General features: G+C 41.0%; 2 protein-coding genes across 2 annotated transcripts; one reads left to right on the plus strand and one right to left on the minus strand.

Annotated features, from left to right (window-relative positions):
- Positions 1-7,428: 7,428 nt before the first annotated feature.
- LOC108955811 (choline-phosphate cytidylyltransferase 2-like) lies at positions 7,429-12,749 on the plus strand. The gene is made up of 3 exons (XM_018864371.2): positions 7,429-7,765; positions 8,137-8,250; positions 11,428-12,749. The coding sequence occupies exons 1-3, from the start codon at positions 7,599-7,601 to the stop codon at positions 11,447-11,449; spliced, it is 303 nt and encodes a 100-aa protein (XP_018719916.2). The 5' UTR covers positions 7,429-7,598; the 3' UTR covers positions 11,450-12,749.
- LOC104435445 (wall-associated receptor kinase-like 20) lies at positions 11,500-13,866 on the minus strand. Its single transcript, XM_039317875.1, is given in 4 exon segments — positions 11,500-11,693; positions 11,696-12,553; positions 12,645-12,688; positions 13,061-13,866. Coding segments are annotated over 4 exon segments (1,902 nt in total).
- Between the last annotated feature and the right edge of the window lie 5,052 nt (positions 13,867-18,918).

The following is an 18,918-nucleotide window of genomic DNA, read 5'->3' on the forward strand; positions in this document are numbered from 1 at the left end:
CAAATGGGCCTATAGAATTGAGGCTCTTAAATTTCCTGTTTTAATCTGAACGACGAAAAGTTTTGTATGTCTTATGCACCGAGATTGAGGCTTTCCAAGGGAAAGAGAGGATTATTGAGCAAATATTGAGTCCTCTAGGAGTAAATTTTTCATTGGTAGCGTAGGGCTTTTGGGGATGGTGAATCGTCCATCTAGCCTAGAGTACTTATTTTGATACCCCACAAGATCTTAATCATCTACTTTAATGCTTCATGTCATCAATTCTACCCATTTCCAACTTTCAGTATCATCAAATGGTCGGCTTAAGTATCAACAATAGTAATCTGGAGAAGTTCTTCTACCATCCTTCTTACTACATCTCCGGGTCAATTTATCCTCCTCCGGGAGATGAAGGGCCAGGCTTACTAACTCCTAAAGCTGCATAGGAGTTGATTTATTTGGGAGATGATTGTCGACGGCAAGCACCAATCGTTGTCCACATCACTTCATGTCAAGTCAGTGAGATGGCACAGAGTCTCGGAAGAATAGCCACTAATGGCCTCCTTGAGGAGTGGTGCATTGAGGCACATTCTTTTGTTTGAGAGGCACTGTGGTTGATCCATCGTTTAGGGCCATTGGAAAGCTTCGTGTGGGTTAGAGGATCTTCACTTGACTAACAGCACCTAAACTAGGCATGAAAAAGAAGCAATCAACAGCTAAGCGTCACGCAATGATAAGTTAAGCGCCTATGGAAGATGGACGCGCGCCAAGGGAAGGTCAAGCTATAACGACATGTAGAGAAATCACTTGGGAGTAAGCCTTTGTTCAGCTAAGCTATTCACCTTTGTGGTGAAGTTTATGTGAGATTAAATGTGCTAGGATGAAGAACAAGACGAGTACTGAAAACATACGCGTCAGGCTTTAATTTGGCTCTGAGTGGAATAGGGTTATCTGTAATGCCGGCAAGTCTCGAGTCATTTCCAATTGAAATCCTAATTAGGCAAGGAGGGAATAGTTGGTGAAATGAGTTTGCTTCCAAAAAGCCTTTAACATATTAAAAAAGCAGAAAAAACATAGAAAGCACAAACGGTCATAAATCTCTTGTTCCGTGCAAAAAAAAAAAAAAAAAAAAAGACCGATTTCTTTTTCTTACCGGTGACTTTCAAAAATTGCTGGTAATTATTTAAAAAACTATTGATGAAAAGAATGACGACTTTTTTATATTTTGTGTGACTTATTGATAACTTACCAACACTTTTATGAGATTAATAGCTTCTTTAAATGCGATTGATTTATGAATACTTGCATGGAGAATGGAGATTTATGCTCCGTTCGTTTCGTGGAAAACAACTTCCAGGAAAATATTTTCCTGGATTTCTAGTGTTCGGTGGACGGAAAATTCATGGTCAAGGAAAACATTTTCCGGTCAACGGAAAATTCTCTCTTGACTTTGAGGAAAATGTTTTCCTCTTTTGAAAAGAGGAAAACATTTTCCTGGCCTCTCACGCTCGCCCTCGCGCTCCTTTTTCCTCTCATTTTTGCACTCTCGCTTAGGGTTTCTGATCTCCTCCTCCTCCTTCGACGCCGACGATGGGCGAAGCATCCCTCATTCTCCGCCCTCCCCGGCCGCTCCTGCCCACCTGCTCCGGCCGGGGCGCTGTCGCCGCCGCGGCGCTCCGCTTCCCGGCGGTTCTTCCCTTGGGGCTCGCGGCTAAGATGAGCTCGCGGTTTGAAGCCGCTCGGGAGCTCGCGGTTATGTTTGTTTGGGGTGATGCGATGAGGTTGCAAATCTAGCGGCGGAGCTCACGGCTCGCCGGATCTGGCGGTGGAGCTCGCGGCTCGCCGATCCGGGCGAGCTCGAGCTCTGTCGCCGAGATCCGGCGAGCTCGGGTGAGATCGGCCGAGCCTCGAGCTCGCCGGATCTGGCCACCGGGTCTTGGTCGGCCGTTGGGCAGCCGGCCATCGTCAGGCAGGAAGGAGGTGGCGGCGGCGGAAGGAGGAGGAAGAAGGAGGAGGAAGGAGGCGACGGCAGAGGAAGGAGGAAGAAGGAGGAGGAGGAAGGAGGAAGGAGGAAGGAAAAGAAAAATAAAAAATAAAAAATTTCGATTTTAAAATATAATAATTAAAAAATCATTTAAAAAAATATAAATAAATAAAATAATTTTTTTGGTCATTTAAAAATATTAAAATTAAATTTTTGATAAATTTTCCCAAATAATTAAATGAGCTAACGAACGGTGTAAAATATTTTCCATTGAAATTTTAGATTTTGGCCGAACACCGGAAAATAGAGTCCAATCCTCTATTTTCCGGAAACATTATATTTTCCATGCGAAACGAACGGAGCCTTAGAGAGTCCAATCCTCTATTTTAGTTAGATTTTTCCATTGAAAGGAGGGCCGAGTAATTTGACCTCTTGTAAAGATTGTGTTTTCTTGATTTTCCAAGAAAATAAATGAGGTGGGACCCCAATATCTTTTATGAAACCATGAGTTGTCACGTGATCCCATTAAAAGGGGCAATCATACATGGGGTGAGCGGTTCCAGGTTCCAGTTTGGTTCCGTCTGGAACCTGGAACCTACCCTCGGGTACAGGTTCCTCAAAATGAGGAACCTACCCTATCACAGGTTTTAGGGTCGGTTCCAAGTTCCAACAGGTTTTTTTTTTTTTTGTTATTTTCAGATTTGAATTATAACATATGCGCACGTTACCCAAAAAAAATATAACGTACGCGCACGTTACCAAAAAAACTATAATGTACACGCACGTTACCAAAAAAACTATAACGTACGTGCACGTTACCAAAAAAAAAAACTATAACTTATGCGCACGTTACCAAAAAAAAATATAACGTATGTGCACGTTATCAAAAAAAAACTATAATGTACGCGGTAACTTCCCATTGACATGTTATCTTGATACATTAATTTCGCACTGCACAACAATAATAGAATATAATTAGAAATTTCAAAACAAATAGCAAACTAGAAAGTAGAAATAAAACACCACTAGAACAAGAATGTCTAGAGGTACAAGTTTTGAAATTTCTTTCGATTAAACCCTTAAATGAACTCAGAAAATTCTGAAATTTGGACACATTGTATTTAAGACCTAGAGGTACAAGTTTCATGAAGAAATCGTAGTCCAATTCGTTCTGGATTAAAAGATAAAATCGATTTACTTTTCCTATTCTCTACTTGCACAGTTTTTGAAACATTTTTGGTTAAATAGGCAAATGAACTATAAAAATTACGAAATTTAAATATGTTGTAGGGAAAACATGAAGAGAGATATTTAATGCAGAACACATTTCCAAAATAACCTCATAAAAAATGATATAGTCCACGCATTGCAACTTACAAGATCCGAACACATCAGATTGCACAGTTTTAGAAACATTTCCGATTAAATACCCAAATGACCTTCAAAAATTATGAAATTATACTATGTGATAGAAAAGCCCATAAGGTAGATACTTCATGAAAACATCGAAGTCAAATTCGTCCTAGATAATTAAATATGGACGGTTAAAATTCCTGTTCGTAGTACCGTAATTCCAGATCTAACCATCTCCAAAGGACCACGGTTTCACCTACCTATTCTTGTTTATTTTCTCTAAAGTTTTGATATGTTGTACCTCAGGATGTCCTTTACAACTTTTGTTAAGAAACTGAAGTGAAATTTCGACAAAAAGGTTGCCTTACAGTCCATGCATTCATCAAGGGTCGGTCCCAAAATCTCCAGATCCAGTCTTTCCAAAAATAACGATTTCACCCACTTATACTTGTTTTTTTGTCCCAAATTTGAGTATGGTATACTCCAAGAAGTCCTTTACAACTTTTATTTAGATGCCGAAGCCAAAATTCAACTAGAACATCACATACAAGTCACCAGAACATCCAAGGTCGAGCTTTTTCTGCCCTAAGTAACCGGTTCCGGTTCCGAAACCGGTTCCGGTTCCGGGACCGGAACCAGTCCCCCTTGGAATCGGGAACCGAACCGGACCCTCCTCCGGTTCGGTTCCGGTTCCCGGGTAACCCGGGAACCACGCTTAGCCCTAATCATACAGTCCTTAGGACAGGAAAAGCAAACAATTTATCAATACTGATATTTAGTTTGTCTATGCATTTAAGCTAATATGGACTCTGGAGTAGGGGTGATTAGGTCCAGGATGGGTAGGGTCTAAACTTGAACCCTACCTGATCCTATTATAATCGATTCCCCTTTTTTTGGACCCTGTACCCGACCCTATTTATATTGGACCATGTACTCCATCCACCCAGTTTTTTCGATATGATTCCAGAGTCAACCTTATTTCCACTATAACCTGTTTTACAATCTCCCGATATCCTATACAATTTCGAATTTTATATTAATATGCGAGAAAATAACGTAATTATCATAATTTGTATTAAAACATTAAGAACTTGTAATAAATAAATATATGAACTTTTTGACTAAACGAAAAATTAATGATCCATAGGGCTAATTATAACAAATAAAATCATAAGGCAAAAAATTAGCAACAAACATTGATCTAATATTAGTTTTATTCCCACAACTACTGCATGGAGCTACTCATTTATGCAACCATAACTCATCCTACAAAAGAGAAATTAGGTAAGCCAATCCATGTGGTACGCAAGAATTTGGCAGCGACGAACACCGTTCCTCTGTCGGATGGTGCAAGAGTGAGCTGGTGAGGGAGGGAAGCAAGTGAGAAGAGGAACGATGAAGGAGGAGTGCTGTGTGTGTTTGAAAGAGCCAAAAGGAAAAATATCATGTGATTACAAGAGTAAGAATAGAAATCAGGAGAAAAAAAGGATTTTAGACCTCTACTTACAAAACTAGTTTGGGAACTGGTTCTTGGGTGGGTAATCACTCGGAACAGGTTTTCGGACCAGTTTAAACCGATTTCGAACTTTGGAAACCAATTCTCAGACCAGTTTCAACGGGAACTGGTTCCCGACCCTATTTTCTGGGTGGGCCGGTTCGGTTCCCGGGTATATCCGGTCCGGTTGCACACCCCTACTCCTGGAGTGTTCTTATATTGGAGTGTCATGACCATAACTTAAGCTACAGGCTATGTAGCACCGATATGGACACATGATATGCGACATGACACAACACGGCATGACACGTCGACACATCATTTCTCAAAAAATAGATAATTCCGACACGTTCCGACACATTATTTATATAAATGCAAAAATAAATAATAAAAGAGCATAGAATTAATTTATATTAAAAATATTAATTCAACATTTGTTAATATCATTCATTATTTTAATTTGGCAAAGATTGAATAAGAAATTCAAAAACTGCAAACACAAAAAGTAAATTTGAAGGAACATGTCATGTTTTCTTACACTTATCGAAAATTAGTGAGATTTATTATAGTCTTAGATAGAGTTCAGAGTTCATGATACAGACTAGCTTGGAGCTCCTCTGCAAAACAAGGTTGGAGAAAAATGAAAATCTAGGACAAGAACTCCAAAAGAAAAGGAAATAACTAAATTCGTTATGCAAAATGTAAGAGATAACTCACAAGCTAATGACATAGACCAAAAGAGATAACTCACAAGTGACGCCTCCGAGAGGCGGAAAGAAGCAAAAATAAAAATAAAAATAAAAATCACTACTTTAAGTTTGCGGGGGGCGACGGAGAGAGGCCAACAAGAAGAGGGGCGTTTCATCGTTACTCATAGGAATGTCAAAACTTATAATTGAGAAATTTTGAGAAACTTGAGAGTAAGAATTTTCTTATTTCCCCTTTATTTTTGTTATTTTCTTTATTTTTTCATATATTTATACTTTGACCCCTCAAGTATAGAAATTTTTTAAAATTGACCTCATGCGTGTCGAAATCGTGTGTCGGAATTTCGGACTCGTATGTCGAAGCATGTCGGGAAAAGTTAACCACGTGTCGAATTTCCCGATACTCGTTAACCACATGTCGGAGCGTGTGGGAGCGTGTCGAACACGCGTTGGAGTGTTGAACACGACACGAAAGCTTCTGGAGAGTGTTAGTGCTTCTTAGGCAATAGGTCGATCATGACCAATGTATCAAGAATCAAATATTAAAATTAGAGCTAATATCACGAAAAATCTCAAAATAGTAAACGTGTAATAAATTTATCAAAAATTATTTTTTTTAACCACTAAAAACCTCAAACTTGTATATATGTAAACTAATTTTTTAGTCACCAATAACTGTAAATTAGTACATTTGTGACAAATTAACCATCCATTAGTTTTCCTTAAATTGGATTAATACCACAAAAAAAAACTAATACAATTTCGACAAAATGAGGGTAAAATCTCAAATTAGTACCCATGTAATCCAATTAAGCAATTTGATAGTAAAATATATCGGAAATTTATGGAAAGTAAATTTGTCATAGATATATCATTTTGAGATTTTTGGGGAGAGTATGTTAGGATATACATCTAAGTAAGTTGTGTCAGAGAAATCTCACATCAAAAAATTGTTGTAGTATAGAGAAGTCAATATATCTTAGTTAGCCTATAACTCATTGGCCTAAGCTTTTGAGTTAAGGTGGCTCCAATTGAATATATTGATGAGTTCGGACTTGAGTTCCCTCTTGGCCTTCTCTTCAACTGAACTTCGAGCTTTTCCAACGGTATTAGAGCCCATGGTTGCAGTTTCTAAGTAGGTGGGAATTATGGTGTAGTAAGGTGGGCTTGTGGGAAGTAACACTAAACTCACATGAGAGGGAGAGATTGTCAAGGCACTCCTAACAAATAGTATTAGAGCTCATTGTTGCGATTTTTTGAGTAGGTGAGCATTGTGGTGTAGTAACCCGGGCCTATGGGAAGTGACACTAAGCTCACATATGAGGAGAAAATTATTAGGATACACGTGTGAGCAATTTGTATTAAAAAAATTCCAGACCGAAGAAATTTCATATTGGATAATCGAATTAATATGGTGTAGAGTAGTTAATATATTAAAATTGGATTATAACTTATTGATTTAAACTTTTGAGTAAATGTGGATTCAACTAGATATATTAACTAGCTCGGACTTAAGTTTCTCTTAGGTAAAGATACTGGACTTTTGTTAGGCGCTTCCAACATAGTAAATTTATCACATATATATTAATTTTGATTTTCTCGTGATATTAACTTCTTTATAGAACTTGACTTTTCAAGAGTAGTTCATTTGATATAACTAATTGCAAAGGGCGTTGCTTTCACTTAGGGTTGTGCAACGAGCACCATCCGAACTGGGAACCGTCTGAACCGGACCGAACCAATCGGTTTTGGGTGATTCTCAAAGAGAGCAGTTTGATTCTCGCTTCCCATTCTTGGAACCGATGGCCGGTTGGTCTACTTTTCGGTTCCAAGGTGAGAACCGGACCAATCGAACCGACTAGACTGGATCCATTGTCATAAAGGGAAAAAAAAGCTGAGAAAAACCCTCCTCCCTTTTAGCTTTCTGTTTTCCCCACCTCCCCTTTTTGCTTTCACCTCCCTTCCGATGAACACGAGCTGAGAAAAATCCACTGAAAAAATCGAAGCTTTAAGCTTGATTCTTGAAGACGGAATCGGAGTCGTTGTGGTCGAAGTCCTCCTGAGGCTAGGCCGAGTGGGGATGGAGCAAGAAGAAGGCGGGGGAAGGGCGGGGGCGGGGGCGGGGGCGGGGGGTGTGGAGGGTGGCGAGAGTCTCCGGAGCTTGCAAATCATCCGGGTCTACGCCGACGGTATTTACGATCTCTTCCACTACGGCCATGCCCGTTCCCTCGAGCAGGCCAAGAAGCTGTACTTCCCTCCTCCATCTCTCTTTGCGTGATTTCGTTCCGCGTGTAGACGTGCTCGTGCATTTCCTGACGTACATTCCCATTGGCTCGTACCCATTTGCTGTAATGTCCTATGAGTTTATTCCTCACCTTTGCACATGATCCGCTTCCTGGCTTGTTTTTCGTAGTCTCGTAGGGTCTTTTAAAATAGGGTTGTCAGATCACAATTCTTGGTCTGAGTATGGAGTGTGATTGGATGTTCTTGACATGGAAGAAGCTCGATAGCGAAGGCTACCTAGACCCATCCTGTAGTCTTGTGCCCTTATGCTTCTGGGTCCTTTGCCAATGTCTTCCCGGTTCATGAGTTCTTCCCTCGATTTGTATGTTTTGTAGGTTTCCTAATACTTACCTGCTCGTCGGATGCTGTAATGATGAGCTCACGCACAAGTATAAGGGAAAGACGGTCATGAACGAACAGGAGCGCTACGAATCTCTCCGCCATTGCAAGTAGGCTTAATGTTTCTGCTTTTCGCCTCTAGAGTGTCGCGACCTGTTTTTTTTGGGTAGGCGAACCACCTAAAACTAGGTTAATGGATTACTAAGTCTTTAAGCCTAGCTCGGACTCTCCCAAGCCCATACCAATTCGCGACTTAGGTTTGAATTTCTGAACATGCAAATTGATTTTATCAGGAGTCGCCACTAATCTATTTTTGGTGGGTCGATTAGAAACCCAAGTAAAAATAACGGGAGATTTCTTTACTCTACGAACAGAGATTTATGAGTTCGAAGGGGCAGTTCACTAGACTATCCTAGTGCCCTTTCGGTACATTTTTATTTCATTTTTAAAAAAATGTTTGGCAATTGAATTGATTTTAATTTAACTTCCTAATGTGTGAGGTGATCATACGTGTGCGCATACCACCAATTTAACACTCAGAAAGCAATTAAATATTGCAAAACATACCTAAGAGCAACGAAAGCATTCGCATTGTTAAATCGGAATTCATATGACTCTAGATATGATTTCTAATTAACACGCAATTTCAATTTTGTTTTCACTTTATTTAATGAAAATCATGACTTATGCAATGCATGTTAATAATCTAATATAACATGGCAGCATGACCTAAACTATATGACATGAAGAAATGCAATAATTAAATGCAATCTAAATGACCTAATTCTAATGACATGCAATGCGATGCAATGACATACAAAATTATTTAAACTAAGATGACATGCCACATATAATTCAGCAAAGCGAGTTATATGTCATGCGACATTTATTAAATGATTTAGTCTAATGACGAGGAAGTTCTAATTAAATGAACCTAATAAAAACTAAATGACGTGCATTTGATATTTCTATTTAAAAATGCGAAAATAATCTAGCTAGATTAAAATTCAATCTAATTTAAACTAAGGATTAAGTCACATTAAATCCTAATTTAAACTAAGATATTATCTTAATCTAACATGTAATTGATCTAATATGCAATGACGTGCAGAGCAAGCCCTAATTCTACATGACATATGCATGATTTTTTTTATCTTTATTTTTTTATTTAAAATTCAAATTTTAAAATTGCCACGTAATTAAACACGCAACTAAAATATTAAATTAATGCATTTTTATTGTTTTTCGAACTAAAATCCCTATCCTAGCTATGCAAGATAACAAGAAATATTCTAAAACAAACTGAATCCTAATTCAAATTTTTTTGGATTTTTAGTGATTCTCCAAAACAAACCATTATCAACTAAACAGTAAATCTAAACAATCAAGATATGCAATCAAATAAAGGATCAAAATAATCGAAAAAATAACATTTGTCTCATGAGGTTAAATTAACGATTATCCTAACCTAATTATCACGACAAAGGGTTCAAAATAACTAAAAATCAGATCCAAATTCTTACGGATCAAATTAATAATTATATTGATTTAGTACTTAAAAAAACTATCAACAAACCCCAAAAATTAATGTAATTAAAAAAATAACCCGACATCTTACGGGTCAAATTAATAATTACAATAAGTTTAGGGATAACTTATGCGGATAATGCCTACAAGATTCATAAAGTGAACATTGGGATCCAATTAAGTAAATAATTAAAGAATATAAACAAAATAAAGTAAAATAAATGAACAACCTAATAGATTTTGCTTTTTCTGTTGTTTTTCCTTTTCTTCTGAGCAAGGCAGCACGTGGTGGCCGGTCCGGTGAGGAGTCGCCGGCGAGGCAAGGCAGGTGGGTTGGGCGGCAGAAACACGTCGAGGCAGAAGCAGCTTCGCGGGTTGCTGCAAGGGCGTCGGCTCAGCGTCCGGTGGGGCTTCGAGCGAGGCGGTCGCGAGTGAGGTTGATCGGCGATGGTGCAGGCGCGGCGAGAGGGAGGCGCGGCGGTGCGGATCCCGGCTTAGGCGTTGGGCACTGCAGGTGGAGCTTCGGATTGAAGTCGGGTTAGAGCAGAGGGCACAGAGCGGCTTCACGGGGGCAACGCCTCTCGATTGCGGATTGCAGGTCGTCAAGTGGAGCGATGAGGGTGGCGACAGATGCGGCACAGCGTCAGGCAAACAAGGACAGGGGCAACAGAGACAAGCGGCGCGGCGGAGAGGCAGGCGCGGGTGAGTGGGGCTCCGGCGCAGTGGCGCGGGTCGTCGAGGCTTGCAGACGGAGACCGGCGGCCACGTCGGCGCGGGGAAGGACGCTCGGCTGCGGTACGGCTCGGGCCTACTCGCGGAGGGTGGAGCGTCGAGCTTCGGGTCGCCGGGGCAGGGGCAAGGCTCGGCGCGGCACGGTGGCGGAAGCCTCGCGGATGGAAGTTACAGAAGAGGGGCAGCGATTTGGGGAAGATGATGAATAGTAGGGGTCAAATCACCCCTTTACTTTTCTCCTCTCCCTCTCTCACGTCACTCTCCCTTTTCCTTCGCTTTTCTGCAGAAGCTTTTGCTTTTTTTTTTTCTCTTCTTTCCTTTTAACCTCCACGGATGGCTTCTCTCTCCTTTCACTTTTTCTGAATTTTTTAAAAGAAGCCCCCAGGTCCTCGTACACGGTTGCTTTTATAGGGGTAAGAGATAAGCCTTCGATTTCCCCTTCAAATCTACATCCGTGATACATTTTCACCAACCGATCACTATGATAAAAATTCAAGATTACAATAAATATTTACTTGAAATCCAAATCTCGCAAAAGATAAGTCGCAATATTTTTCACACACATAATGCCCTATCCAAAAGATTCATATCCAGGAATAATTTCAAAATTTTTATTTTTCACGAGATAATTAAAACACATGGGCTTGGGCCAACCAACTTGTTGAAGCTTTTAGTCAAACTAATTTGAACCCATTCGCGATCCGCTAAATAAAATGCCAATAACAAAATAAATGCAAATATAAATCTATATGCTATAAAGTTTAACTCATAATTTCCTATGCATTTAATAAATAAACTAAATCGTCAAAATTTAGGTGTCAACATAGAGAAATTACTGGTTCCCAGTTTCAGCACTGGTCGATCTGGTTCCCGGTCCCAAAATTTGAGAACCGGTCCTCCCGGTCTAGTTCCCGGTTCTACCTTGGAACCGGACCGGTCCTGGAACTGATTAGTCCTACTTTAATTGCACGATTTCCAAGACTTAACATAGTTGTAATTTCTCTTAGGATTTTGCTTTGGTATTACAGTTCAGCAAATCTAATTAATTAACGCCCACATGAGGTTCCCAAGCCAAGAGTTATGACAGTAGCAACAAGACTTTATCCTCCTCGAAGTATACTGGAGATATATTCAATTTCATCAGCCACTTCCTTCATATTGGGGCGGTTGTGCCTCCGCTCGTCCAAGCACGATGACGCGAGATATCCGAGCGCCTTCATGGTCTCCAATTCCAACTTTGTGGCACCCTCTTTGATTGCCGGATCAACCGCGTCCATCAGTCTTTCTTCTTTTGAATCTTCTTGATATGTATTGCCAAGTTTACATCTTCCTCATCTCGATTGAAGTCGATGGCCTTCTTTGAAGTCAGCAACTCTAGCAGAACAACCCCAAAGCTGTATACATCGCTCTTATCAGTAAGTTGAAAATTCAGATAGTATTCTGGATCAAGATAACCGAGTGTTCCTTGAGCGCAGGTCGTGATGTGAGTTGCATCTGTCTCAGCTAACCTTGATAACCCGAAATCGGACACTTTAGCATCAAGCTTTTCATCTAGTAGTATGTTACTAGATTTGATATCCCTGTGGAAAATGGGCGGTACGGCTGAAGTATGAAGATATGCAAGTCCCTCGGCTGTTTGGTGGGCGATGTTGAGCCGACGGTACCACGTGAGTGGAGCCCATTTACATTTGTATGCGCCGTGAAGATGGTCAAAAAGATTTCCATAAGATATGTACTCGTAAATTAGCAGAGGCAGCTCAAGATCCACACAGCAACCCAGCAGTATGACCAGGCTCCGATGATTCACCTGGCAAAGGATCCGGACCTCGTTCAAGATCTGGTCTATTCCCTTTGTGTTCCCGAGCTTGGCTCGCTTGACGGCAATTACAGTTCCGTCATCAAGGGTGCCCTTGAAGACCTCGCCGAAGCCACCAACGCCAAGGAGGTTCTCTTTGGAGAAGTTGCCTGTTACTCTTGTGATCTCCTTCCCCGTGAAGATCTTGGCCGCTTTGCCGCTGCAATTGGCATTGAGGATGTCTTCGCGCATTTTGGTCAAACTAAGTTGTGCTTCTCTCTTGATGTGCTTGCGCTGCCAGTGGACTACAAAAAGAACTGCGAAGCCGAACAGGACTGCAGCGGCGCTGAAGGTTAAACCTGCAAAAATTGGGGGAGGTTTCAGGTAAAATTGGTGAAATTTTAATGAAGTCAAATGAAACCCTTTCAGGTTGAAAATTGAAGTACGTACCTGCAATTAGTGGACTTTTGCTGTGCTGCTTGCAATCTTCTGGTCTTGGACACTTGATATCTACAAGATTTGAATAAGGAACTAGTTTATGCATAGTTCATCACAGATGATTATGTTTGCTGCAGATATAAATGTCTGATTGCTATATCCGAACATTTTCACTAGAATGTGCCTTGTTCTGTGGCATGATGATCTACTTTGCTATAGAACGGTTGATTGATTAAGCATCTCGCTTCTGACCACAATGTTTGGATGAATTTATTTAAAGAAACATCTACCACTATTTATGATAATGCATTGTTTTGAAACGCAGTACTTCCCATTAAAGCATGTAGTTTATTTAATTAGATTATGCTACATAAAGTGATGCATCATGTTTCAATTTTTTTTATTGTCTGCGTGGATTTTAAAAAAACGACTTGCTGTCCCACTTACTGTAACATACACCCGCAATTGGATCCCACCGAAACCCGGATTGGCAAAAGCACCGTTTTTGCGCGGCCTTCACGGGGTCCACAGAGCACATCGAATTTGCTGAGTTCCGGCAATCCACCTGGGAGTTGCACAATGGCTCCTGAGGCAATTCCCACTCCAATTCCAACCCCGTGAACGCCACCCACTTGCTCACTGGCAGCGAAGTGTCCAGATTAACGAAGCTCTGGTAAGCCGCGCATCGGTCCTGGCGGATCCTGATAATGTACTCGTTCTGGGACCCGCCTGTCTTGAGTGAGCAGCACAAGGAGAAGTTACTGCACGAGGCTGCTGCGAGGGGATTGTCCCTGAGATATGCGTGGCATATGCTGGTCGGTGTACAATCTATAGCCAATGACAACACTTCAGTGGAGCAGTTCATCAGCACCAGGGTGTTGCTGCTGGTTATGTTGAAGGGAAGGCTTGGGTCGAGGTAGATTCCCTTGCTCCTGTAGTCGGCAGACATGCAAGCATGGTCGACCCAATCTGACGGCCTAATCACTAGCCTCTGCAACTGTGGGTTGATGGACATGATGATGTAAGACGACCCATTCAGCACGTCGAAGAACAGTGTCCCGAAGCTGCACCGGACTTTGTACGACTGGTCGCCACAGCTTGATCTGGTGCTCAACGGATAAGGGACGGTCATGTTGCCACAATTTGGGCAGGTGATTGTGCCCACTATGCAAATGGCGCACGATAGTATCACCAGCGCCCCAGCAAAGAGTGCAATCGCAAGTGTATTCCTCATGTTGGCTAAGATTTGAATGATACAGACTTTTATCTGGTTCAGGCCATCCTAGTACGATCGAGTGAGCGAGACACGAACTGTTCTCATCCTAATGCAGAAGCAGCATTGTCCGGTGTAAATCTCGGATCCAACAAAAGGCAAATTTTTATCTTTTCAAGGCCTGGGAATGCTGGGGAGTCAACAGTGGACAAGATAGATCATAGGAAAATGTGTTTGGCTAAAAGCATGTTAAGGTTTCCTAAATCCTAGACAATTTATTGTATCGAGATCCTTGATTCTCGTTATCAAGCCCCTGGAAACTTTAATCAATCATCTCACTAAGTGTAACTTTGGTTATGTTTTTGGCCCTTTGTACAAGTCACTCCGGTGATCTCTACAGGCGAATAGAAATTATGGGTGAGCATCGATCTAGGGTTGATCTTGGACTGATCTTGGACTTGCCCAACCCTGCCGATCTTGGTGTAGTTTGTAGGAGGACTGGGTTGATTCTTGGTCTTGGGACCCTTGGACCCTACATTGTGCAGGTTAGTCATTGATCCTGGGAGTTTAAAGTTGGTCCAACCCAAACCAACCCTGTAAATATTGTATATTTAATATGTTATGTATAATATTCTTTCATCTATTCTAAAGTCTATAACCCTAACTTAATGTTAATGGTGTTAATGAGTCCTCTCAAGCATTCTATTATGTCATCTTCTTTCTTTTTATCTTTGCCAAGTAAATCTGAAAGAATAAAGCCCTAATTAGAAATCTAGAAACCCTCTTTGTGAGCAACACTCACCCCTAGCCTTGCTCCTGCTCGTTGCTCACCCCTCACCGGGCTCGCCTTATTACTTGAAAATCATAGGTTGTAAAAGGTCAATCAGCATCACGTTAGCCTGAAAAGAATCCTTCTCAATGGCTATTTCAAGTCATTGGTATCATTCATTAATGCTGGAACTTGGATGCTTATTTTTATTTTAAGTATGATTTCCACAAATTGTTTCATGGAGTGTTAGTAGTGTGGATCTAGTGTAGGATTTTATATTTGAGAAGTAGGCTTCCTTAGTAATGGTAGATTTCTTCTAGTGATTCATAAGACACCGCGTAGGGTTCACTTCTCTAATTGAAAGGAAAAAAAAAAAAAAAAAAACAATGTGTAGATAATTATATTCCTCAAACTTTCTTGCTCCACAGCAGCAAAGATTTTTAGAGTTTTGCTTTAAAATTCTCTCTAAACTATAGAATTGTCATGCTGAGTATTAGATGAAGGGAAAAGTGTTAAAAAAGTCCTAAACATTTTGTATATGTGCCAATTTAGTCATAAACATTTTTTTGGTGCCAACTAAGTCCTAAACCTTTTTATGTTGTGCCAATTCAATCCTTTTCGGCCAATTTTGGCTGGATTTTGCTGACTGGATGCCGACTAACTAACGTGGCCTGATCAACATTAACATGGACAATTTTTAATAATATTTTAATATATTTGAATATATTTTTATTTTATTTTATTTTTTTTTTTTTCCTCTCCTCCTTCTTCCTCCAGCCGATCGCTGGACCTCGGTGATTGGCCACCTCGCTAGTGGCCACGAGGGCAGCCTTGCATTGGGCGGTGAGGCTCGCCCTCGCCGGATTTGGCAAGGGTCGAGCCTCGCCCATGGCCGGCGAGGGCGAGCCTCGCCCGCCCGACGAGAGGCCACCCTCAAGGCTTAGGCGATGAGCCTTGCCCTCGCCGGATCTCATGAGGGTTGAGCCTCGCTGGATTTGGTGAGGGTTGAGCCTCGCCCAAGGTCGACGGGGGCGAGCCTTGTCAGCTCGGCACAAGGCTACCCTCGCGGCTTGGGCGGCCTTGAGCTGGCCTCGTGCCGGGCTGGCGGGGCTCGCCCTCGTTGGCCATGGGCGACACTCGACCCTCTCCAAATTCGGCGAGGGCGAGGCTCGTCAGCCCGGCGTGAGGTCGCCCTCGAGGCCTGGGCGATGAGCCTCGCCCTTGCCAGTCATGGGCAAGGCTTGACCCTTGCCAGATACGGTGAGGGCAAACCTCGCCGCCCGGCGCGAGGCCACCTTTGCGGCCATTAGCAAAGTGGCGGGTTGACCTCGACCTCGTCGGCCGTCGCCGCTAGGCTGATCGCCGAGATTCGGCAACCGGCGGAGGGAGAAGGAGGAGAGGAAAAAAGAAAAAGAAAAAGAAAAAGAAAATTTTAAAAATAAAAAATAAAAATAAAACAACAAAAATTCAATAATATTAAAATATTATTAAAAGTTATCCATGTTAGCGCTGATCAGGTCACGTTAGCCGGTCGGCGTCTAATCAGCAAAATCAAGCCAAAATTGGCTAGAAAGAACTAAATTGGTACAATGTAAAAATGTTTAGGATTTAATTGGCACAAAAAAAAAAGGTTTATGACTAAATTGGCACAAATGCAAAATGTTTATGATTTTTTTAACACTTTTCCCATTAAATGAAGGTGTATGGTTTAAGCTCATGCTACTTTTGGCCTTTTATGTTTTTCACTTTACTTTTTCTTTCCTTTCAAATAGAAATTCATGAAACAGTGCTAGTTGGGCACTGTGAATTTATAGCTTGGTTGATCAACACTGCGTTATTGATGAATATGTAATTTTAAATAAGAGATTTGTATTTTTAGGAAATACAAAAAATGAAAAGAAAAATTTATTGGTTAATCTTGGATTGACCCTAGAATTGGACTGGACCTATAGGGTCGGTCCGGTCCTCCGTCCTAAACTCAATAGAGTTAGTTCTCAATCTAAAAAATTGAGGATCGACATTATGCGGGTTTAGTTATTGCGTTAGGTATTGGACCAGCTCAATTCAGACCATGCTCACCCTTAATAGAAATTGAGGCTCTTATATTTTTTGTTTTAACCCAAATGGGAAGTTATTGTATATCTCATGTGCAAAGATTGAGGCTTTTCAAGGGAAAGAGAGGATTATAGAACAAATATCGAGTCCTCGAGGAGTAAATTTTTCTTTGCTAGCATAGGGCCGTTGGGGACGGAGGATCATCCATCTAGCATAGAGTACTTTTTTTGGTATTCTACTAGATCTTAATCATCCATTTAATGATTCATATCATCAAATCTACCCATTTCCGAATTTTAGTACGATCAAATGGTCGGCTCAGTATTAAAAAGAGTCATCTAGAGAAGTTCTTCTACCATTCTTCTCACTCCATCTCTGGATCACGTTATCCTCCTATGAGAGATGAAGGGCTGAGCTCACTATTAAACCTGCATAGAAGTCGATTGATTTGGGAGATGATTGACGAGGGCAGGCATCAATCGTTGTCCACATCATTTTAGGCCAAGTCAATCAAATGGCACAGGGTCTTGGAAGAGTAGCTACTAATCGCCTCCTTAAAGGGTGGTGCATTGAGGCACATTTGTTTGCTTGAGAAGTACTACGGTTGGCCCGTTGTTCAAGGCCATTGGAAAGCGCCTTATGGGTTAGAGGATCTTCACTTGGCTAATAATACCGAAAATACATGAAAAAGAAGCAATAGACAGCTAAGTGTCACGTGATGTTAAGTTCAGTGCCTAGGAAGATGGAAGCAAGCCAAGGAAAGGTCGAGCTATAACGACATGCAGAGAAATCACTTGGGAGTAAGCCTTTGTTCAGCTGAGCTATTCACCTTTGTGGTGAGTTTTATGTGTGATTGAATTTGCTAGGATGAAGAACAAGAAGAGTACCGAAAACATACTTGCTAGGTTTTATTTGGTTTTAAGCGGAATAGGGTTATTTGCAAATGCCGGCATGCCTTGAGTCATTTCCAATTGAAATCCTAATTAGGCAAAGAGGGAATAGTTGGTGAAATGAGTTTGCTTCCAGAAAGCCACTAACATATAAAAAGAAGCAGCAAAAGCATAGAAAGCACAAGCAACCATAACTCTCCTGTTCTGTGCAGAAAAAGAAAAGAAAAAGGACCAATATCTTTTTTTTTTTTTTTGGTGACCGAAGACTACGCCATGTGCTCCCCGTGCCCGAACGGCTCCTGAGGGCTGGACTTTTATACCTTGGGGAAGACCAGCACAACAACCCACCGCCATAGCCCCTCACTTAAATCTTTAGCAATTTAGGGTTTCGAACTCTCGATCTTAGCGACGAGGGATGGACTCTCAACCAACTGCGCTACCCACGGATGGATGGACCAATATCTTTTTTTTACTGGTGACTTAAAAAAAAGTTGTTGATACCTAAATTTTGGCGAATTATGGATTAATTTTAATCCCTAAAAAAATTAGTTAATTAATTAATTGCATAGTATATAGATTTAGGTGCATTTGCATTTATTGGACCGGTGGCGGATGAGTTTGAATTAGTGATTCTGAGTTTTAAATTGATAGGCCGGACTAAGCTCACGAAACGAGTAAATTGACTTAAGCCTATTTTTTTTTTTTTTTTTATGATCGGAAATTATCTTGTGAAAATAAAAATTTAAAATTTTCGAGATATGATGAAATTTTTCAGATAAAGCAAATAGAAAAATGAATATTGTGTTCGACAAAACAAATATTACATTTGAAAAATGAATCTTTATAGGTGTCGATTTAGAAAGATTAAAAATCTTAATTTGCGGCCTATAAATAGGTTAAAATATATAGGGCTCAATGGGGCTACACATTGAATATACGGCCGCATGGTGGAGTTTTTCTTCCTCTGAGTTCTCTAGGTCGAAAATTGAAGTCAAGAGAGAAGAAATTCTTCTTTCGTTGTAGGGTTTTAGGGGGCTTTTCTAGGGTTTCTTTTGGCTGAGGAAAGAAGAAAAGAAGAAAAGTGAAAAGGTAAAAAGTGAAAAAGAGAAGAAAGGGAGAGGGGACGTCCAGCGAGAAAATATTGTGTACGTCTTATGCTCCAGCATGTCAAATGGGAAGGCAGCGAGAACGCGACACGTGTCGGTATGGGTCCCACTCCATCAGGCCATGCATCTGATGACCATTCTTCAAATTTTTGCATCCTCTCTCCTCATTAATTGCTGGTCTTCCTGCTCCATTGGCGTTGAAACCCCCTCCCTTCTCTCTCTTCAACTAGAGGACACTCTCTCTCCTCTGTCT

The sequence above is a fragment of the Eucalyptus grandis genome, chromosome 1 (genome assembly GCF_016545825.1).
Source record: "Eucalyptus grandis isolate ANBG69807.140 chromosome 1, ASM1654582v1, whole genome shotgun sequence".
Taxonomy (NCBI): domain Eukaryota; kingdom Viridiplantae; phylum Streptophyta; class Magnoliopsida; order Myrtales; family Myrtaceae; genus Eucalyptus; species Eucalyptus grandis.